The sequence below is a fragment of the Electrophorus electricus genome, chromosome 4, assembly GCF_041902795.1.
Source record: "Electrophorus electricus isolate QZ-2024a chromosome 4, ASM4190279v1, whole genome shotgun sequence".
Taxonomy (NCBI): Eukaryota; Metazoa; Chordata; class Actinopteri; order Gymnotiformes; family Gymnotidae; genus Electrophorus; species Electrophorus electricus.
Window position 1 is genome coordinate 14826788 of NC_137500.1, and position 23213 is coordinate 14850000.

The 23213-nt window shown below is 43.9% G+C and overlaps 1 protein-coding gene across 10 annotated transcripts in view; it reads left to right on the forward strand.

The window, feature by feature from the left end:
- Nucleotides 1–22306, forward strand: part of LOC113590393 (protein PHTF2) — a 34874-nt gene extending 12568 nt beyond the window's left edge. For 3 of the 10 annotated variants that reach the window (XM_081712582.1, XM_081712581.1, XM_081712583.1), the window contains 16 exons: nt 7572–7628; nt 10233–10302; nt 10683–10841; nt 12472–12649; nt 13742–13903; nt 14951–15134; nt 15636–15800; nt 15888–16109; nt 16582–16710; nt 16836–17108; nt 18943–19074; nt 19322–19408; nt 19570–19725; nt 19923–20018; nt 20133–20258; nt 20691–22306. In XM_081712582.1, the coding sequence (XP_081568708.1) occupies nt 7572–7628; nt 10233–10302; nt 10683–10841; nt 12472–12649; nt 13742–13903; nt 14951–15134; nt 15636–15800; nt 15888–16109; nt 16582–16710; nt 16836–17108; nt 18943–19074; nt 19322–19408; nt 19570–19725; nt 19923–20018; nt 20133–20258; nt 20691–20711 (2217 nt within the window). In that variant the 3' untranslated portion in view covers nt 20712–22306. Of the gene's footprint in view, nt 1–7571; nt 7629–7754; nt 7919–10232; nt 10303–10682; nt 10842–12471; nt 12650–13054; nt 13078–13741; nt 13904–14950; nt 15135–15635; nt 15801–15887; nt 16110–16581; nt 16711–16835; nt 17109–18942; nt 19075–19321; nt 19409–19569; nt 19726–19922; nt 20019–20132; nt 20259–20690 lie in introns of those variants that run through there. The other 7 variants (XM_081712587.1, XM_081712588.1, XM_081712584.1 and 4 more) reach the window with 7 other exon arrangements.
- The last annotated feature ends 907 nt before the right edge of the window (nt 22307–23213 follow it).

A 23213-nucleotide genomic window follows, 5' to 3' on the forward strand; every position in this document is an offset into this window, starting at 1 on the left:
AAATTCTCAACAGGACACCACACAGACTAATATGCCACCATCTTAAATTATTTTTGTTCAGTCAGAACACACACACACACACACACACACACACACACACACACACACACACACACACACACACACACACACACACACACACCCTCCAGATGCTGTAGTGTCTCTTTAGATGCTCCAGTGTCTCTCAGCCCAGTCCTCAGGACCCAGTGTATTCTACCCAGCACACCTCAACCAAGCCATTAAAACCAGTGAAAATCTGCTTCTGAGAGGTGGGCTGGCGCTAAAACATGGATCGTTTGAGAGGGTTCCTGACTGGGGTCGGCAGCACTGCATTAATCCCATATGCAACTCAGGGTCTCAGCAAAGGATTCCCAGGAGCCATTCAGGCTAGCCTCGCTACTCTTGAACACTCCGGTCTGTTTTTAAATTGAATTTCCGTGTCTGAGTGTTCTCTGGGTTATTCTTAGCTTCAGACATCTTGTAAGCTAACTAACGAGTCATGACGTGTTGTGCAGATTTTACTTCTGATGCTGCTATTCAGATGTCAACAAGTCAAGAATGTTTTTACTAAGACACCTGGTTATTTTAGGGAGTTCCTGGTGTGGAGAGCAGCTCGCTAAGCATGCACGCACGCGTGCACACACACACACACACACACACACACACACACACACACACAGTGAGTTAATGAGTACGAAGGGTGGAGGTGACGGAGGCGTTGTTCTTCATTGTCTTAGTGCTGTATTTATTTAGGATACATTGTGCAATTTAGCAGGTATCATTAAGATGTGGTCTCTGTCTCGGCTTGGAGAGCCCTAATAGTTCTACACTCTGATTGTATTTTTAGAACCATTCAGCAGCACATTGGAAGTCTATGCTGGGCCACTTCCAGTGCTGAGTAAACACACGTGTGTGCACACAGAGATGCAATGAAACATCACAGTTCACTTTTTCTTCTCTCTCTCTCTCACACTTCTTTTTTTGGCTATAGAGGTGGTAGTATTCAGTTGTAGTCTAGTAAGTGGGTCAAAGTAGTATAGTGGAAGGCAGCCTTACTGAGGGTTGCTGCATCTTAGTTTAGGGTGAACATCTTAGTTTAGGATGAGCCAAAAACCAAGCTCAGTATATCCACACTGGAGAATGGCTAATTACCCTTTAATGACTACACAGAGAGTGTTGGTCATTGTCCCACGTAATAAAGTGTAATATAGAGGAGCTCTAAAAGGCAGAGGTTTATACTTTTGGCTCTTTTCTTCCTTCTAATCATGGAACTGTGTTAAAATTGGACAGCTGCACAAGTTAAACTGGCAGTGAACTGTAATAGCTGGGAGCTGTGCTTTTATTTAAACTGGGTCTGTGGTACTGAAGCAATCTGTACCCAACTGTGCGCAGTGACTGACTACTGATGGGTGTCATTTAAAGAGCTAAAATGAATCTCGAAGGTTAAGTATAGAGGAAATTTAGTATGTCCATATTTTGCCAGTACTGACTGTTAATTAGGGCTGCATGACAGATCGTTTTGTTTTTTTTAATTATTATCGTTATCGCAATGTGGATTTTGCAAACAACATATTGTAGAAAACAACGATCACACACCAAAATTTGTGAACAGTAGCTCCATTCAAATTGCATTTCCCCACACACAACCCAAGGGGACTTTTTAATCTTCATACTTTGCACACGTACAGTTATGAGCAAAATAATAGCAGTGTTTAAAACAACTGAGAAAAAGCTCAATCCTCATAATAGCATTTATTTCCATATACACAAAGGCACTGGGAGCACTGCACATTCAATTCCAAATGAAAACATGAACGAAATATCAATTTTTAAACTGAAAATGAAGAAAAAAGAATAATGGGCTGTTCAAAAAAAATAGCAGCGTCTTCATTTTCATTTACAAACTCAAATATTTACAGTATAGTTGTTTACAGATTTAGCTTTTCTGTTGATCACTGAACTAATATTTAGTTGCATGACCTTTATTTCTGATAACTGCTTTACATCCGTGTGGCATGGGGTCAACTAACATCTGACACCTGCAAATAGATATTCTAGCCCAAGATGACTGGACTACATTCCACAGTTCAATGCAGAAGCATTCTTGGGTTTTGCATCAAAAACACCATTTTTGATGTCACTCCACAAATTCTCAATCGGATTTAGGTCTGGCCACTTCATAACATCAATCTTGTTGGTCTGGAACCAGGATGTTGCCCGCTTGCTGGTGTGTTTGGGGTCATTGTCCTGCTGAAACACCCATTTCAAGGGCATTTCTTCAACATTAAGGCAACATGACCTCTTCCAGTATTTTTGATATATTAAAACCTATCCATGGTGCCTGGTATGCGATAAATGGCTCCAACTCAAGTATGAGAAACATCCCCAAACGATTATGCTTGCACCGCCATGTTTTACAGTCTTGGCAGTGTACTATGGCTTGAATTCGTTGTTTATGGGTTGTCTCACAAACTGTCTGTGGCCTTTAGACCCAATAAGAACAAGCTTGCTCTCATCTGTCCATATAATGTTGCGCTACTTCTCTTTAGGCCAGTCAATGTGTTCTTTGGCAAACTGTAACCTTTTCAGCATGTCTTTTATTTTTTTTTTTTCTTCCAGCAATGGTACTTTATGGGCGTTTCTTGCAAATAGTTTGGCTTCATGTAGGTGTCTTCTGATTGTTGCAGTACTCACAGGTAACTGAAGATCTTTGATTTCCTTGGAGCTGACCATTCTGCTTTTGTTTGCCATTTGAAAGCATTTGAGATCATTTTAGCTGAGCAGCCAATTATTTTCTGCACTTATTTATACAATGTTTGGACCCATTTCACTCACTGAGCAAGGGCTAAAACCAGCAGGTACAACATTTGCTGCCCTCCTTCTTTAAACAAAGGCCATAATTGGCACCTGTTTCTTCATAGAATGAATGACCTCACTAATTGAACTCCACACTGCTATTAATTTGAACATGCCCCTTTCATTAAATGAGTCAATTACACCCAATTAGCACCGTGCATGTCATGACTGTTGATTCTGTTGGTTGCCCATTGCTCAGCTACACCTAGTCATGAATTTTTCCCCATGTTGTATTATCTTTTCTGCCAAAATCAGTAATTAAATACATTAGTGATGTTGGACTGCTATTATTTTGCACATAACTGTATGGCCATATTAAAGCAGACGGGTCCAGCCTTGGGCTGATAAACGATCTTCAAACATTCGATCATTTAAATCAGTGACAAAGTATTAAGCAACTTATTGTTCTGTTGCTTACTGTCACATACCACTGCACTGTCACGTTTTGTAGCGGACTCGCCAGTATTAGCTGTGTACCAGCGGTCTTAATTAAGCTCAGTTAAAAGGCAAAGACTGCTAGCCTACGTGCCAAAGAAATGACTCTCCTGTAAAATGTTTGTCCAGAAATGGTGTCACCGCCTCAGTTTGTCGATGTTTTGGAACAAACATGAAAAACTTGATAAACTAAAAATTAATTCCACACAAATACTCCAGTCGCGCGTTGAATGTTAACCGCTGTCATCAGCACCAAAAATGCTCTTCGCTCTTTGGTTGAAAGCCCGAAAAAATAAATGGATACTTTTTATAGCAGCATATTCGTGTCAGAACAAGTATGTTTTGAAAAAAAAATCCTTTAAATCAGTAACTATGTACTGGGGAACTACACGTGAATCAATTTTCTTTCCTTTTAACAGAACATTAGTTTTTCCCTTCAGAAGTAAGACTTTTCCCTGTTTTTCTCCCACTGAGATGCAGTAGTTCGCTTGTGTTGCTACTGCAAGACGAGCCTCGTAACGCTCACATGGGGTACTTAACTAAATGTGCATCACGACAGGTAATATCATTTATAATTTGTCTGTAGACAATTCGTCGTTTGTCTAAATTTACTCTCCAAAAAATCTGAAGGCACGATCTACCCAACACCATGATGCATTTCCATGTGTACAACTCAAATCTTTTACTCAAATCTTTGAAAACGTGACGCCACATCGGGTAGAAATAACTGGCGTAATCTCACATAATCACACACAATACCATATACCACTTGGCTAAAAATATGTTTACAGTGGTTAGAAAAATTGACTTTTGTACTGATTAAAGAAGGGGATTAAATGGTAACCTAACAGTACACCGTGTCCTGAAACAGCTCTAACATAACATAAACACAGGCCTATTTTAGTAACCTTCCGCCAAAAGAAATGGCCAAATGTATAGAAAAACTAAATCTGTTAGGACTCCTTCGGTGTCCGTTTCCGTCCTAAAATCAGTGTGGAAAATGATCGCACCAAATGGCCAGACAAACCTGATCATTACCTGACCAAATCCCCAGGTTAGTCCATAGACGCTAAGATAGTCCATAGATGCCCTATAGACGGCTAACGTTTAGCTAACTAAGACTAGAGCCTGCTATTGAGCTGTAGGTCACTGTTATCAATATCTTCTTTGTTCTGTATCCGTCTAAATCAAATACATATGAACGTGGCAGTGTTAGCCACAGTGGCTGGTATCTGGCCATTTGTCAAACCCTGACTGCAATGTTATTGTCCACATGCTATTTCCACTAATGGGTAAGGATGAGCCAGTCATAAGCCATTTAGTCATTGCAAACATTAAGGCAAGCAAGCTCACCTACAACAAGCTAAAGAAGCTAGCATCTAGATAGACAGACTGACTAACCCAGCTAAACTAAGGTATCTCTGGAATTGGATACCAATTTTTTTTAAAACAAATGTTCAGACAGAGAACGAACTTGGTAACGTTTCAACCTACCTGACAAAACGCACACAGGCGTGAATATCAGGATACGAGTCCTGGCGGCTGGGTAACATTCGCACTCATGTCTCTTGATGGCTTTCAGCCAACTATGATGGGTTTTTGGCTTCGTTTTACAGCTTGGAATCGTGTAAAACATTGAATCTGATTTGTCGTGCAACACACCATGCAACAGCTCTTTGGCATATTTTGAAATATTCCTTTCCAGGTTCAGAATTTGCTGCTGTTCAGATATGCAGTTCTCCATTTTAATCATAATGTATCACATTTCAGCATTGGGATATCCAATAACATTATCGCAGCCACTTTTTTTTTTTTTTTTCTTTTTTTCCTATACCATGCAGCCATACTATTAATGACATTTTATGAGGTTTAACTATGAATTTAAATAAAAATGGATATAATAAATCTCGTTCTGCTGTTTTGCTCTCAAAAATAACCGTCACCTCCTCTGTGCATAAAGTGCATAAGTGCGTAATGAGTGTTTTCAGGGCCTGCCGTGAACAACCACAAGAGTGCTGCATCTGCTCAGCTGGAGCATAGTGTGGCAACAATGGCAGGGAGGGAACGTCAAGGGTAGGTGGGGTCAGAAAGGGCCCGAGCGGAAGCGCATCCTCTTACACGTTTTCTTACGCCCGTCCTATTTGTTGGAAACAAATGTTTGTGTAAAAAGCAAAAGTACAGCTAATTGATCACATATTGACCCCACCCATATGATCGGACGAAATGAGTATTTTTGGAACACTACTGCTCCTGCTCCCATCTTATGCCATCCATTTCAAGGATGGTCCCAGTGCTCAGCAGAAACGGGTTATTAAATGAGAGGTTACCAAATCCTTCGACTGATGACTGTATGTGTTTTTTGGGCTGGGGGGTGGCACTCAGGTCTTTCTGTGACTTACCTCATGTCCTTTAGACTTCTGCTGCAGATGACCTCTGTGTAATCACTCTATTTACAAATAGTTCAGACCAAGGCGACTTAGTACCTGTTATGTGCTCTTTATTCCTGTCTGTTCTTCCTCCTTGTGTGTGCATGTGTGTGCGCGCTCTGCGTTGGTGCTGCATGTTTGATGAAGGTTAGGAGGGAGCTCATGAATGATGCAGACTTTTCCATTGCTGTTTATGGGTGTGCAGACGACACCCCAGAACAACACTGATCAGCACAAGCTAACTGCCCCAACCCGTGCCACCTGCTGAGCTGGCCCGATTCTGTCACTATGCTCACCCTGGGGCTGTCTTCTGCGAGCACAGCGAGGCCCCCCCAAACGAACGGCATTGGCAGCGGGAAACCCAAGCTGGAGCCCATCCGCTCCAACCTGTTTAACTTTTCAGTAGCACACTGATCTGTCTCCTCAAACTCTTCACCCCGGGAAGCAATATTCAGTCTCCCGAAAACTTGAAGGGAGGAGGGGCGGGGCAGGAAGCCGGTGTCGCATGAAAACGTTCTTTCATGAATTTCTAAGTGGGTAATGACCCTTTAGAGAGGGAAGGTGATGAGCTCCAGTGAGGAAGGAAGCTCCTTTAAGGGAGGAGCCTGCATCCTCGGAAGATTAGAACATAGCCGCTCGTCCCTTCAACACTGAGCATCTCTCCAGCACACAGAACACGCTGAGTGAGAGAACTGCTCAGTCCTGGTTTAATCTTACAGTCAAGAGCCCACAGTGGGGCCCACGGTGGGGCCCACGGTGTGGCCTACAGTTGAAGCGGCCAAGCCTGTGGTACCTTGAGCAGTGAATGTGCGTGGACTTCTCAGGACTTCTGGTTTTTCCTAATATGGGACATTCAGACCAAGGCTCAACTATTTCATGTTATTTGTGATTCTATAAAGTGCGCGTGCGTGCGTACGTGCACTCCCAAGGGCAAATGGAGAGGATCAGAAGAGAGGGTTTGAGGGGAGGAACATGGCATATGTCTCTCATTCGCTGTCAGCATGGTCGTGCATCTTTAATTATTCCGGTACTTCTCACTGACTCGCCCTACTGTGTGCGCTGTTTCCGTTCTGCAGAGCCCAAAAGAGCCGCATACAGCCACTCAGATAAGCCACATGCAGTGAGGCACCAAAGCCAGGCCATGGTCCTGTATGTGCACTACATTTCCTATGAGTCTATGGGAGCTGATCCAGGCTCTGCTTCTATTGATTGACGAGCAGAAGCTGTAGTTTTACTCCATTTAATTCTGGTTACTTGTGAAGCCAGGTGCATTTAGGATGCAAGCTGCTTTTCCAGCATGCACACACACTTGCACACTTTCAACAGGAAGTCTGTAAGTCTACAGGAATGGGTGAGACTGGTGGAAGAAGCTGTGTGTGATTTTTAAAAATGTTTTTTAAGCAGGTTGCTCCTTTTGAGTAAGTACATTCAGAATTGTTGAGCTCCACTTGTACACTGGAAGATGTCGGACTCCACCACACCCTGTGCCTACACACAAACACATACTCCCACATGCTCTGAGCCTACACACATTCCTGCACACCCTGTGCCTACACACACGTGCACACACATTTAAGATGCTCCCAGGATGGCAGTGGGCTCTGGTTTCCCCCTCGGCTTTCAGGGTGGCGTGAAGAGTTATTTTAGAAGTAGTGTGTCGTCTCTTAATTCTGGCAATGCATATATCTGTCCCCGTGTGACCCAAAGTAAAATGTCTTTGGTGTTGTATTGCTATGCTGATGTTTTCCACTCTGGAGTCTGCTGTTGTATTGCTTTAGATGATGAAGCAAGTGTAGATCTCATGACAGAGAGATTCCCATACCTGCTCGTCATGTCTCCCTTCTGTCCTCTCAGATCGGTGCGTACGACCAGCAGATTTGGGAGAAGTCTGTGGAGCAAAGAGAAATTAAGGTAAAGTATTCCATTCATCCCCCCGTTCCTCCTCCTCATCATTCCTCTTTTCCCTTTTTTTTCAGCCTGTCGACCAGTTTTATTCCTTACTCTTTGTTGTCTGCACACTGAGGTTTTCTGCTTGTGCGTATGTGAGTGTTTGCGTGTGTGTGTGTGTGTGTGTGTGCGTGTGCGTGTGTGTCAGTGTTCAGCTCTACACCGACTGTGTGCCACCAGCACCCTTTGTTTTCAGTTAAACCATTTTCCCTGCTGTGCGCCGCTCTGACTCCTCTGAGCAGTTCATTAGGGTGGTGAGTACTGCAGGGGCATGGCCTGGGCTCATCCTGACTCCTCCCCCTCAGCCACCCACCCCCGTGCTATCACACCCCCGCTGCCTGTACACTGGCCGTCCCTTCAGCACTCCAAACTGTTTAACGCACACTGGGTGATTTCAGTGCAGATGGGGTTGAGCATGTGTTGGCTGGTGCACAAGTGTGTGTGTGTGTGTGTGTGTGTGTGTGTGTGTGTGTGTGTGTGTGTGTGTGTGCGTGAATAGTGGGTTACAAACACAGATATCAAAATTGGGCCAGAGGAGAGATGAAATCTAGTGATGGCCTGCATATTTCTGATAACCTGTACTCATGATGGCTGTTTCTTATAAATGAATCCAAAATATACCATGGACACTGATTTCATAACAAAATAGTGCATCACACGATATAAGGTTTTAGTGTAATTTTTGTATCATTTGTAGTTTCTTCATATAATATTTAGTTAACAGGCACCTTCTCTCAAAATGTGTAACAGGCCACATATCTTCAGTCAAGTGGTTCTCAGGGCTTCTTAAAAAAAAGTCAGTGTTGAGGTAACCATCCAGTCATGCTCCATGAGAAACCATTAAACCACAACAAAACTGGTCGTTCATATTGAAAACTTTAATTGCACTTAAAAGCATTTGATTGGTTGAGCTGTACCTACTTCCCACCTCCTGCCCCTCCCACCTTAAGGTGTGCTTTGGGCAAGCTTAGACCTGGGACCTTCTATAGCCCGGTCAGGAAAACGGAGTGCCCAGTGATCTGCTACATTCTGTGCCGGGAAGTCTTTTTGGAAGCGCTTGTTAAAGTCGGGCATGCCTATCTGGGGCAACTCTTGCCACAGCCGCTTCCACCACCCACAGATCACACAGTGACCTCCTGCCCTTCTTCTGGCTGTGTGCCTATTAACTGGCACAGTTCAAAGAGGGACATTCTCCAGATGGAGTGGTAGGGGGCAAGAGTCCTTGGCCTTGATGGAAAAAAAGAAATAATTTTTTAAAAAGTTCCCCATTGGTCTCTCTCGCTCGGTGTCTCTCTCCATGCTACACTAGTGTTCGACCCCTCTCCCTGCCCTGAATTGCATGGTCCTCCATGCCCTAGAGACAAATTCATAGCACCATCTCCACGCACACAAGCAGTATTTGATTCTCGGATTTAGCAAGAGTGTGTGATATGCTACCGGCTGCCTGGTTTGGCACGTGTGTGGCTGTGTGCTGTTCTCTCTATTTGGCATGCCTGAATCCACTACCAGCAAATAATTGGCAAGTCCTAACATGAATTGAGGGTTGTATGATCCCAGAAGCTCTAACTTCTGTAAACAGCGATGTGCAACTGACATATGACACCTACACTGAATGTATAACAGGACTCAGAAATATTAGTGGAAATGTTCTGTTTTACTCTAGGGACTGAGAATGTCCTGGGAAAAAAAAACAGCCAGAGAGATGATTACCAACTAGTAACTGGGCCCTCTAGTGGTCGAACATGATAGGTTAATTGTTCTGTTTGTGCAAGTAATTTGTGACTCATCATGCACTCATCTTTTGATCTCTTAAGGTGTTTATTCACATGAGGAAGCATTTTTAGCCTTTTCGAACATAGCATACATTTCTTTTCCTTAAATAATTTTAGTTGCTCATCCTGTCCTGTTGGTGTATGCATGTGGTTGTGTGTGGCTGTGTGTATGTGTGGGTGTGTGTGTACATTGCATAAGTCCAAACAGCGACGTCCTTCCATAGGCCCTTCTAAGGACCCCCATGTACAACCTCCACCCCACCCCTTGGGGGATATGTGCCAAAGAAGTGCTGTTTATTAACTGATGATTGGAGGGTTCATCAGATCCTCAGCGTCAGCACATATGTTAACAGAACAAGCATTAGTGTGACCATTCTGAAACTGGCTGGGAGTAAATGTTATTGCTGTGGTGATGAAGTGATGGTTTGTGCAGATGACAGTTAAACAGGATGTCTGGGTTAGAAATGCCAACGTGTGGAGAAGTTGACTTTGTTAAAGAGGTGTGAGAGGTTCTCTGTGTTCTTAAAGCTGTCCAGAATCGGCAGGTATGAGGGCCACGTATAAAAACTTGTGGATTATGGACGATAAAAGGCTGCACAGAGTCTTGTTACAAATTCTGTTAAGGTTTTTGTGTTTGCGTGTGTTTCTCTCTGTGCATGCGTGTGACGACCGCACAAGCACAGATTTACCCTCATGACCCACTTTATTACTGTGTGTGTGTGTGTGTGTGTGTGTGTGTGTGTGTGTGTGTGTGTGTTTGTGTTTGCATGTCTAATCCTGCATTGCTTGTCTGCAGGGCTTGAGGAACAAACCAAAAAAGACAGGCCATGTGAAGCCAGACCTGATTGATGTGGATCTAGTGAGAGGTACGGAGGACGTGTCGCACTGAGCATTGCTCTTCCTGGGGCTCCATTAGACCAGTGCAGATCACACACCGCATCTTGGTGCAGGCTAGAGTTGGCCTAGTTCTCTCTATCTGCACAAATGTACAACCTTTCTGACATGGACAGCATAATGCCTGTGTCCCTAACCCTTAGAAAGCAAAAGAAAAAACCTAAAACATCTGAACCCTCTTGAACTATGGATCGATACAACCACATACATCTTTACCTGTTAGTTTCTTTCTGTCCTATTCGCTCTTTCTGAGCATACTGCAAACTGTATGTCTGCTAAGAGTACGACCAGGTCTTAATAAACTATCGAGATGGAAAGCTTTAGATGCCTGTCCCGCCCTTGTGCTCCCGAGGGTCTGCATTTGCAAAGGCCAAGCCGGAGAGCCCATGGACATCCCTGACGCGCAAGGGCATCGTTAGGGTGGTCCTCTTCCCTTTCTTCTTCAGATGGTGGATCCAGGTGTCCTCCAAAGCCATCTTTCTGCTGCTGCTTTCACTCTACTTGCTCCAAGGTCAGTCTACTCAGCGTTCGTAAAACCGCACATTAAAACTCTTAAGTAATACCCTTGTTTTGTAAGCATGTAATAAGAGCTCATTTTGATTAAAGCTGTTTTTGTTTTTGTTTGTTTGTTTTTTCCTGAGATACAGTAATTGAATATGTAAGTTAGTATTTATAACTGCTTTATTAACGTGTTAGCAGAAAACACTTTTTGCAGTCACGTCTCAATGTCATGCAGGCCGTTCTACCTATTTGGAAGTCTAATTGTTGAACATTTTTTTAATGTGAAAATTCCTAGTCTGGTAGTCTGTACCTGTCAAACAGCCTGCGGAAAATGTCCCCACCTATCTACAGTCCACACCTAGGTGGTGACATTTCAGTGTAGGTCTGTAGCAGCTTTTTTCTTTACTGCTTTTAAAACTTCTTTGTCATTGGGTGTAACCACCTCAGTCATTATATCATTATGTCACAATTTCCTGACAACCTTTCTGTTTATTTAGATGTGTAGATCATTTCTGTGTTGAGTGGATGGGGCAAACAGTTGGTTTAACAAGCTTGTAAGTAATGCTGCGTGTTGGTCAGTGATGCACAGTTTGTTACTTGGTGATTTAGTCAGCAATGTGATTTAGTCAGCAATGTCCATTTGAGCTAGTTAGTGATGCCCATTTTGAGTTATTCGGCAATGAGTTAGTCGCCCGTTTAAATTAGTCTACAGTGTTCATTTGAGTTAGCCGCTGTTTTTGTTTTCCGCACCCTCCTGACTGACGTAAGCCTGTTATTTCCAGGTGCTGAGAAGGTCACAGGTGTATGTGGGAGGCTGAGGAGTGGTGATTCCTGTAGATGGGAAGGCGGGAGCGGTTGGGCTGAGAGCACGGGGGTCTGCTAAGAGGGTGGAAGTTGCTCTGTACTGGTCCGCTTGGCTGCTTCGTAGAGTTTTCTTGTCAGCATTGCCCTTCCTTTTTGGTAAACACAGGGAGAACATGACAAACTCTTTTTCCATGCAAGCTCATGCTCGCACAAAGCAGTCGCTGACGAAATCCTGTCACTCACTACTTCCTCAGCAGACCGCCTGTGACGCAGAAAGTAGCTGCCAGTCCAGCTCAAGCTTATGCGCTTACGTTGGCGGCCTGAACCACATTTGTGACTCAGCTCGGTTATGCTGTGTTCCGCAAGCAACATCCACCCCGTCACACCCCACTGCACCTTGTGTCTGTAAAATGCTGTTTGTGGTGTAAGTGTGACTGATGTAGCTCTAGTAACGTCAAGGTGTTGGGTGCGGTACTTTTATTCAGGGAGCACGCGTTGCGTTATACCGATTTATATTTAGGGCAGTGGCAGCTCAGTGGTTAAGGTACTTGACTAATAATCAGACGGTTGCTAGTTTAAGTCCCACCACAGCCAGGTTACCACTGTTGGGGCCCTTGCTCAAAGCCCTTAACCCTCAGTTGCTCAAGTTGTGTTCAGTCAGAATTGGGAGTCGCTTTGGATAAATATCAGCTAATGACAAATGTAAATGTAAACATTTGCGCTGCTCTGGATAAAAGTGTTTGCAAAATGCCATAACTGGATTGTGTGTATGAGGGCGCGGACTGGGAAGAGGAGGGGTAGTCCCTCACTCTGCCCCTCGCTGTCTTGTGTTGCAGTGGCAGCAGCGGCAGTGTTCTTCAGCACCTCCCAGCCTCACGACATCCCTGCCACCGAGGTGTTTGGTGCCATCTGGCTGATGTTGCTGCTGGGGACGGTGCACTGCCAGATCGTGTCCACGCGCACGCCCAAACCCACGCCCAACACCACCGGCAAGAGGCGAAGGTCTGGAGAAAGGTGGAGGGGAGGGGAGGGGAGGGGAGGCTGGTGCTTCTTGTGCCTCCATGTTTTCTGTAGTTCCGTAGTGTTTCTGGGAGGAATTTGCTGGCTAACCCTCGTTCCCGTCACCGGAGGAGCTGCAACCGTCACAACATGGCTGTTTCCGTGTGTCATGTGACGAGGGTTACCCACTCATTTCCTGTGTGGGGGTGAGAGGTGAAATGGTTTTTGCTGTACCAAGCAGCAGGTCAACCTGGCCTCTCTCGCTGAGCACAATTTTCTGACGTCAGTGAGAAAATTGGCCCTTGCTGTTGGAGAACTGCACTGTGGGTTGGGGGAGGAGGGACAAACAGGATGTGACAGCAGGCCTGTCAGCCTGTTTGAAAGGAATAGGTTAATTTGTTGTGTTCTTCTTGCCTATAGGTCGACCAGTTGATCAGTGTCTTGTAAGTTCCGCTCATTCATTCAGCCGTGAGAAACTCATTCTGGTGTAATACAAATCTGATCAGAAATCGGTGGTGCTTTTCCAAAAAGTACAATCAGAATTGTTTTTATATACTACCTTAGAATTCAACTATGCTACCTGCACCAAATCCAGCACAGCAATAATACCCAGAAACATGGGTGAGGGGAAAAGCCTGTGGCTTATACATTTTACTGGTTACATATCCTGCTATGTATCCTTCTACATATCCTAAAAGGCTTTCAAGTCTGACATGGTGAGACCGAGAGAATACTATCCAGTCTAACAGAAACCAGTGGATGGGTTAGTGGCAGGCTAGAAAGGTGTTATCTAGAAATGCATTATATTCATGTCAGATTTGAACTTAGAATACCTTCAGATCATTGCAGCACTGGAAGGTCTTGAACTGGCTAGTTCCTAAACCCTGTACTGCTGTTTCACCGTAATTTATTATTGTGTGACAAGAAAAGCGTGCTAACAAAACCTCCATAATCTTCTATACTACTGTATGATCAGCCCTTTTACCTATTTTCAAACTCTCCTTTGGGGCAAATCTAGTGGACAGGCTCTTTAATTTTATTTCTGAAGTGATTCTGTTCGGACTTTTCTTTCTAAGCGCTCTACACTTTTAATCTTTCTCGCTAAAGGAAGTTAAGGAAGGCAGCTCACTTGGAGGTGCATAGGGAAGGCGATGGCTCTAGCACTACCGATAACACACAGGAGGGGGCACCACACTCCTCCGGCTCCGTCGCCACTCACAGCCTTGGCGCTTTCTTCAGAGATTTCTGGCATAGTGTCTTTCACTCGGGGTGTGTATTTTTCCCTCTTAGATCACATGTCACGTCTCCATGGCTGCAACATCCCTTTCCTATCATCCTCCGCCCTAAAAGTGTCTCAAATATTTCGACTCGTTTTAGGGCAAGTAAAGTCATAGAGTTGACTTTGAATATACAAACCTGAGTGGCGGAGAGTTCTCTTCCGTCTTCAGTTTTTCTCATTACTGATTTTGGTAAGGGGAGAGGGGGATTTTGCAGCTATTTCTTCCTAGATGTCTTTTGTATCGGCTGGGTCATTCCCTGTCCAAATAACGGGACTTGATGCTTCCCAGATCTTGGAGCTACTACAGCCAAAAATACAAAATGATTCCAAAAGCTTTCTTGACTGGAAATAGGTTTTTTCCCCTCGCTTTTTATTGTTATTTTTGTCTTGAACCTATTATGGTTTTATTTATATATTTATATACACAGACACACACACACACACACACACACACACACACACACACACACACTTTTGGCCAAGTCCATTAGTAAGTGGTAAAACTGCCCTCATCTGGATGGATTTGGTATTGCATCTTAAGTTCATACCCATCACCAACCACAAAGCATGTCCAAGATCTTTGAAACCTCCTGACTTTAGGTGTTTCAACATGGAATGACCCAACTGCTCCAATGTCATGAGTTAGTACAGATGAATATCAAAGTACATTTATGCATTGTTATATCACACGTTAGTGCCACAACTGTCTATGGAATTGTCAGAGTACTAGAACGACACACCATCCTTCTAGTGCTGCATTCTGTAGCTTCCTGTGAGTTTGGGCTTTTCCTCTCAGTGTGATTGGCTGCTTACTATGAGGTTGGGCTTTTCCTCTCAGTGTGATTGGCTACTTCCTGTGAGGTTGTGCTTTTCCTCTCTGTGTAATTGGCTGCTTTGAAGGGTATCTTGGTCTTGCTAACTGGGAACAAGGCCCCCCACACTGCAGCCTGCTTCACTAATCCTCTTTCTCAGGTCAAACATGTAATCATACCAATATATAATTTTACATATAGTTTTTTTTTTTATCCTGCACACAGGTCCAAGAAGTCCAAGCTGTCCATCGACAAGTCTACAGAGACGGATAACGGCTACGTGTCGCTAGATGGCCGTGTGACCAGCAAGAGCAGCGAAGAGGGGCTGCAGCTTCACGAGACGCACTGTGACCTGCTCCGCATGGACGAGCCCGGCTGGAGCAGCCCGTTACTGCCCCCCATCAGCAAGGTACGCGTGCGCGCACACACACACACACACACGCACGCATTCATGTGCATACACACACGCATGCAGTTAACCCAAAGATAACCTATGCACACACACAGACAGACAGACAGACAGACAGACAGACACACACACACACACACACACACACACAGAGAGACAGACAGACACACACACACACATACCTAAATCCTACATAGGCTCCTGTAGCTTACCTGGTAGGGCAAACTGCTAGCAGAATGAGTTCAATTTCCAGGGAGAAAAGACACTGTCATACGGAATATCAGTATCTGCCAAATACTCGAAATGTACATGCATATAACAATAACACCCTGATACAGTACTCACATATACACTAAGATACAGGTACATAAGCCCGTTTAACTACTGGCTGACTTCTACCTTTTATTAACTGACAAATTTGACCTTTCCACCATGGTGGATAAATGCAGAGACCATGCGGAGCAGCCCCAGGCGATTGGCTGTAGTGTTGCAACTTTTCAGTGTATGCAGGAGGTGCGCAGTGTGGAAAACATGTCAGATGAGGCATCAAGTGAAGAAGACCCAGAGAACTACAGCGCCCTCCGCAGGGGGGTGGAGCGCATGAGCAGCGAGTGTGCCCTGCGGAACAGAAAGGCCCACCACTACAAGAAGCACTACACAGCTGAGGTACGCACGCACACACACACACGCACACGCCCGCGCGCACGCACTGCCTTATCCTCTCTCTCTGTCTCCCCTCTGTCCCCTCTCCAGGAGACACCCAAGTCAGGCACGAGCTGCAGCTCTCGCTGCTCCAGCCTTCGCACACAGGACTCGGAGAGCACACGGCACGAGTCCGAGACCGAGGACGTGCTGTGGGAAGACTTCCTACATTGCGCCGAGTGCCGCTCTTCCTGCACCAGCGAGACCGAGGGCGAAGGCTCTGCTGTCTGCCCCGCCTCCAAGAAGGAGTACAGAGACGACCCCTTCCTCCAGGTGGGGCCGGGCACCTCTAGCAGGGGGCCTGTGCTACTATTGTGTAAGGGGTAACTGTCTTGGTTTAGCATTGCCTCCCTACTACCCATCATGTCAGTGTTCATTAAGGCATGACCGGCCAACCGGATTTTAAATCGGCACCCTGAAGAGATCAAAGACTGCATCAAATTAAAGATTCTCCATGTTTATGCATTTCTGGTGTTACAGTTCCACAACTTTTAGCAAATAGGTGAAAGCTACTCGCTGTCCTTTATATATGTTCTTGTGGAGCTTGGTCTGAGATATGGTTTCAGTGGACTTTGTTTTCTCTGTGGGTTTGTCTCAACACTGACCTAGCTAGCAAAAAATTACAATTTTATGCTCTCTTAATAAATAAAAATAGGTAGCATTTGTGCTGGAAGGTGTTTATGTTGCTATAAAATGTTAGACGGCTCACTTCATATTGAGATCTTCTCTTACCTTGTCCCTTTAGGGTCACGCCCCGTGGCTTCACAGTTCGAACCCGGGACTGGAGCGCGTGAGCGCCATAGTTTGGGAGGGCAACGAGTGTAAGAAGGCGGACATGTCGGTGCTGGAGATCAGTGGTATGATCATGAACAGGGTGAGATGGCTTTTGAAAATGCAGTTACAGGACACCTGACACTACCCAGTTTTCAACTACTTGAAACCATATGTTCTGTGGGTGTTGTATTGACGATTTACTGTCTCCTTCTCTGTGGTCTTCAGGTAAATCTGTATACCCCTGGAATTGGCTACCAGATCTTCGGAAACATGGTGGCAGTGACCCTGGGCCTCATGCCCTTCGTCTACAGACTTTTCCAGTACAAAGACCTGGAGCAGCTGGCTTCCCTCACAGCCATTGAGTTGGTCTCCATCGCCTTTGGCTCCTCCTCTGACGTCATGGTGATCGCCATGGTGACCGTGAGCTTTGTGGTGCGCGTGTGCCTCATCTGGCTCTTCTTCTTCCTGCTCAGCGTGGCTGAGAGGACGTACAAGCAGGTGCGTAAGGCATTGGGCAGCACTATGTAGCATTACTAAGCATGGCAAAGCATTATGTAACTTCACCCATCTACCCTTCTCATTGATGGGGCTTAAGGAATTTTAGAAATGTGTTTAAGATTTATGCAGCTGCATGTAAATGTAGCTGCTACAGATAAAAACTGAATCATTATTGCTGACCTACAGAGGAACCTGAGGCTGAGCTATGTTTAAAGGCTCTGTATTTGTGACGTTTGTCTTTGCTCTGTGTTTTGGATGGTTTTACACTATAGGGAAGTGCAAATGTGAGAAATGAGAAAATGTGGGATCTGTAACTAGTAAGGGTTCCCCCAGTTCAGCAATTACAAAAACCCTCCTTATTTTTACAAGCCATTCACAATCAGAGTTTTTTTTCCCCCTACATTACAGATTGTATGTATTTGCATACCCTACTGTGACAGGCCAGTGGTTGCAATCAGCATAAAGTGCAAGCAAGGTGAACTTGGCCAGCTTTGTAGCAACCCAACACCAGCTAGCAGACAACGCTTATTATTTTTCCTGAGCAGAATCAGGATGTGGTTGAGGGGATATTCAATAAAGGAGGAATAAGGGGTGAAAGCTTGGCTAAAACAACCACGGTCTGTGTAAGGTAGTAAGATATAGATGTATATGAGTATTCTTACTGTTTTGACTCACCCTCAGTAATCATCTGCTCACAGTTTCTGCATGGAGGTTATAGCAGCACAACCTTTTGATTACTTCTTCCATCACTGCAAACAATAGATTTAGCGAGGGCTTCCTTACATCTCAGTGTGCATCTGCGGTATCCCAGGTTTGGAACAGCAACAGGTTGCAAAACTGATTTCATAGAAACCATTTGCTTGTGTTGAAATGGCTCTTCACTTCTTCTCTGAGCATGCTGTTGGCCATCTGATCTTGTGGTCATGGATTGCTGACTACTACTACTAGGTCGGTGTGATACGACAGTCGGTTCTCTCCACACGATCTTATGCTGCCATGCTATCCTGTGACATCGATCTGGATTATATTACTAATTGTGCAAATTTGCCACTTAGGTCTTGAACTCCCACACTTTAAAATCTGAAAAATGCATGAGACTTTACGATACGAGTATGCTAATACCTCTGTGTATGAGCCACCAGCACTGTCAATAGGACACTTAAACCAAGCTGGTGATGTACTTGGCCTATGCTGTACTCTTCTCAACCCTATCCAAACTGCACAACCTCCTTAATGACACATTTCTGTCAGCAATCCCTCACCCTGACTTGCCCGCCACCTCTTTCCAGGTTGACATTTCCCACGAGGTTTCTCAGTAAAAGCAATACGTATGCAGGGGCAAATATCGAACATGGTAACTATTTGAGATGAATATCCCATTGCATGAACTAACAAAGTAATCACTCAACTTTTACTGCCTCATGATTGCACATCATTCATAATGCATAATAGCAGGTTTGTCTCAAATAGTTACTATACTATGAATATTAAGTTGGGTTATTAAAAAAACTACTGTTACTATATAAACTTTATCTTGCAGCCCTTGCACTTTAATATTTTACTCCTCAACTCATAAATATTAACCTATGAATGTTTGAATATTTAATATGTTTATAAATATTAATGACTAATAGAAGGTCTCTGTGAAAATAGGCTGTGAATTGCAGAAGCAGAAAGAGGTACCTTATTGCAGTGTATTAAAAATACACGAGTATGCCTTTTAGAATTAAAAAAAAAAATCACTTGAAATGTTTTGTGGACACACTGGAGTAAAACTAAAAGTGCTAAAATGTGGAGTCTGTAACTCACCCTAGTGTCTTCTCTCTTTCTGCAGAGACTACTCTTTGCAAAGCTCTTTGGTCACCTAACCTCGGCCCGAAGAGCTAGGAAGTCAGAGGTGCCTCACTTCCGTCTGAAGAAAGTGCAGAACATTAAGATGTGGCTTTCTCTACGCTCCTACCTGAAGGTAGTGAAGGAGTAACAAACAAACAAACAAACAAACAATAATGTCAAATAAGCATATGCTTCAGATTGATTTTGTCCTAAATCTAGTTTCTAGTCTTTGAAATGAGTGGCATGTTGTAATGTTACAGAGGCACCCTCAGCCTAAGATAATTAAATGTAACATCAAACAAAAACGAACAAGATTGCCTCATCAGTAGTCATTTACCTGCTGATTGTGTAATCAGTTTTTGTGCGCACACGTTACACAGAGACGCGGTCCCCAGCGCTCAGTGGACGTCATCGTCTCATCTGCTTTCCTTCTCACTATCTCGGTGGTCTTCATCTGCTGTGCTCAGGTCAGTAGAGGAGACACCACGACCTCCACATCAGAGCACACGCAAGCAGCTCGGCCCCCCTCACTCATCTTTATTAAGTCCGTGTGATGGTTACTGGTTTCGTGAGAAGTGCTTGGTAAAGGCCTTAGGTGCTGGTGGTGAGCGATGCTTGTGTCCTGCAGCTGCTGCACGTGACCGAGACCTTCCTGGAGTTCCACTATAACTGGGAGCTGGTGATCTGGTGCTCGTCTCTCTCCCTCTTCCTCCTGCGCTTCGTCACGCTGGGCTCCGAGACCAGCAAGAAGTACAGCAACACCTCCATTCTGCTGACTGAGCAGGTACCGAAGAGCACACATGCGCGCGCGCCCACACACACACACACACACACACACACACACACACACACACACACACACACACACACACACACACAAGCATTCCCATGTACTCATGTATATGTTCATATAAATACACCACAAACATATAAATCAGTATATTTTAAATGTTTTCCCTCATAACATTTTATCATTGCTAGATTAATCTGTATTTGAAAATGGAGAAGAAACCAAACAAGAAAGAAGAGCTCACATTGGTCAACAATGTTCTCAAGCTGGCCACCAAATTGCTGAAGGTAGAGACGCATCCATTCTTTCTGGAACTTTTCAGCCTTCTCGCAGTCAAGCTGTCAGTAAACTCAGAATAATTGTCTGTCTGTCTGTCTGTCTGTCTACCCCCCCGTCATCAGGAATTAGACACTCCATTCAGATTATATGGCCTTACTATGAACCCGCTCCTGTACAACATCACGCAGGTGGTCATCCTGTCTGCAGTGTCTGGGGTCATTAGTGACCTGCTGGGCTTCAATGTGAAGGTGGGTGAAAGCATTCCCAATCTCCTAAATCACTTCTGGCTAATGATGGGATTATGCAATTCTAGGCAGATCATTGTTCTACCTGTCATCATTCTTTTATTTTCAGGAATGGTTGAAGGTGAATTTCCAACATTTTCTAATTTTCTGCACGTTTCACTGTGGTTTTGTTTTCGTATTTATTTACTTATTGAAATGCTTCTAATGTTAGAAGTTGTACAAACATTACATATTGTAGCTCCTTTAAAAAAAAAGGCTCATCATTTTAAAACACATTGGGACACGCAGGTTTTACCTTATTTCTGAGGAAAAAAAAACACCTTGGGGGTAATTTTGCTTTTTCATACATAGCTTTTGTTTATTTCTTTTTTTTGTACAGGCGAATCACTGAGAATCTTCAATACTTATTTATACTAAATCCTTTTCTGTCTGCAGCTATGGAAGATCAAGTCATGACAGTGACCTGCTCCAGCCCCCTTAGAGTGGACAGTGCAGTCTGTGGCCACAAGAGAGCACCGTTCCCCTTCAAGAGGGGCCACCTGACAATGACCCTTTGGCCCTTTTTCCTCTGGCTTACATTTCAGTTGTGCAATTCAGATATTTATTTTATTCTCTTATTGTTTTTGTGGTTCTCATGTATGTGTAGCTGTTTTAATTGTTTTAAAGTGTTATTTTATCTCTTGGAATTGCATTGTTACAGGAATGGAGTTTCAATAGGACAGGCAGGGGATATGTATGTGGAACCATGTCCTGACATTTGGCAGTACTGTATGCATATACTTGTATGCAGGTGTACAGAGGAACATGTGTTTTTGAAGCGCTTGTCAGGCTGCGATTATGTTCAGTGGCTGCATGAGCAAAGGCAGCCTCTTCTGACCTCCGCGCAGAAGAGCTGAGACTGGCAATAAGATGTTTTCTGCCCTGTTGGGTCCTGCCTAGCTTCCTTTATAAGTCACTCATAGCAACCGTGCACCAAAGTCATTAAGATACAGTGAACACATCATATAATAAGCAGGGTGTTTAGACGCACTGAACGTCCGGGAGAATATGATGAAAACCACGGCTTTAGCAGAGCTGGGACACCCAGGGTGCACCTGTCTGAGCTTGAGTTCATTTGGCTGTTCACCTCGGGTGAGGTGTGAAGTTTTCATGCCATTCTTCCATTTGGGTACTCCAGGCTACGTCATTCACTTCCATTTTTTTTGGAGCATTGTTGGTTTACCTGATGGCTTTTGGGTTCACTCAGCATCAAGTTTATTTTAGTAAATAGTTTGACTCTGTTTCCAGCAATATGTGTTTTGTGAGGCTTGGGGAGAGTGAGCAAAGACCTCGAAAAATCATTAGAGGATCTTGTGCTCACCCTCCCCCCACCCCCCAGGAAAATAATAATAATAATAATAATAATAATAAATGACCTGTTTATAGAACAGATGTGGTCACTAGAAGCATTGAGACACTGTCACATTAATGTGACATCACAGTTCAAGATTCTGAATGTCAGCTGTTTATACTATTGACACTTGCTCCCTGCTCCGTTTATTTGAGCTACAGTGTATGGAGGAGTGTATTTAGGTGTGTGTGTGTGTGTGTGTTAGTGTGTACATTTGTGTGTTTGTGTGCGCATGCGCGTTCTCTTGAAGACACAGCGTGTTCGCCGTCTGTTAGAAATGCCTCAAAACATGCACTTTAAAATGAAGAAATTGTTACTCAGTGTCAGCTTGGTCAGAAGAGCCTCTGAAGGCATTTTTTTTCTGGTTTTGTACTTCTGCATGGGACAGTCAATAAAGATGACCAAAGTGCTTCCCCCCCCCCCGTCTGCTGGAGACGAATGTATTGGCTCCTGCTTTAAACGCTAGTTTCAGAGACTTCATTTACGAGCGCAGCAGAGTCAGATGTACCCTTTTTTTCTGCATTGTGCTGTTCCTGTACTTTCTGTTTGGTTTCATTATTAAACAGTCACTAATAGGTTATGGATCTTCAGTGTAAATATGTGGTGTTTTTATGATGAACACAATGTCTAAGGAATAGATAAAGAGCTTTGAAGAAAACGATATCTGTGTTTGCTTTCCAAATGAGCCTTTTATGTTTTCTTTTTTCCAATTTGTAACTGAAGTGAAGTTGGGGGGGGGGTTGTTTTGTTTGTTTGGTTTTTTTCAATGAAAACCGTTAAAAAGAAGAGAATCTGTTGGGCTGGTAGTTCTTCTTCCTGAAAGTATTACAGTGTAGATTAAGTGCACAGAGCTGGCAGCACTGATGGATCTCACTCCTGCTGTTCAGACCCTTAAACTTACAGGAGCAAGAAGTCATGTTTACCACAATTCGTTTTCATAAATGTTTGATCTTGTGAGCTGCACTTTATGTAAAAAGAATAATTACTTTGTAGTTCTCAAATTACTGGATCTAGTTTATGCTCCATACAGTGATGAATACCAGTACACTAGGTGATAAACACCAGTATAATGGCTGTTTTGTAATTTGAAGAATCACTGGGAAAATGTCTTATTGCTTTATTAAACACACTGGAAGATTACACATTAAACCATTTTTGCTGATTAACTCCTAGCTAACCACTTCAGTGTCTTAGAGATGTCCACTCTACAGCTAGGTTTCCACAATTTTAGTGGAAATGATTACCTAGATGTCCTATCAAATGACAAATCTGTTAAAACTTGTTTTGGCTAAGAACTGAAACGTCCTCCAGTCCAAGATCAAATAGTTACGGTTTTATGCCTAAACACTCCATGGCTTTAATTATGTGGTGGAATGTGAGTTCACATTGCTCATATTGAATACTTATTAAAAACCCAGTAACTGTGGCTCTCTAGTAAAGATGGGGTTGAGGATTAGCATTGCCAATGCTCATCCTGGCTCTCTTGGTCTTCACAAAACTGCATGTAGGATTACTGGTGAGCTGGCTGAACCAGCAGACTCTACGCCACAAGGACTGGGTGGAGCAGT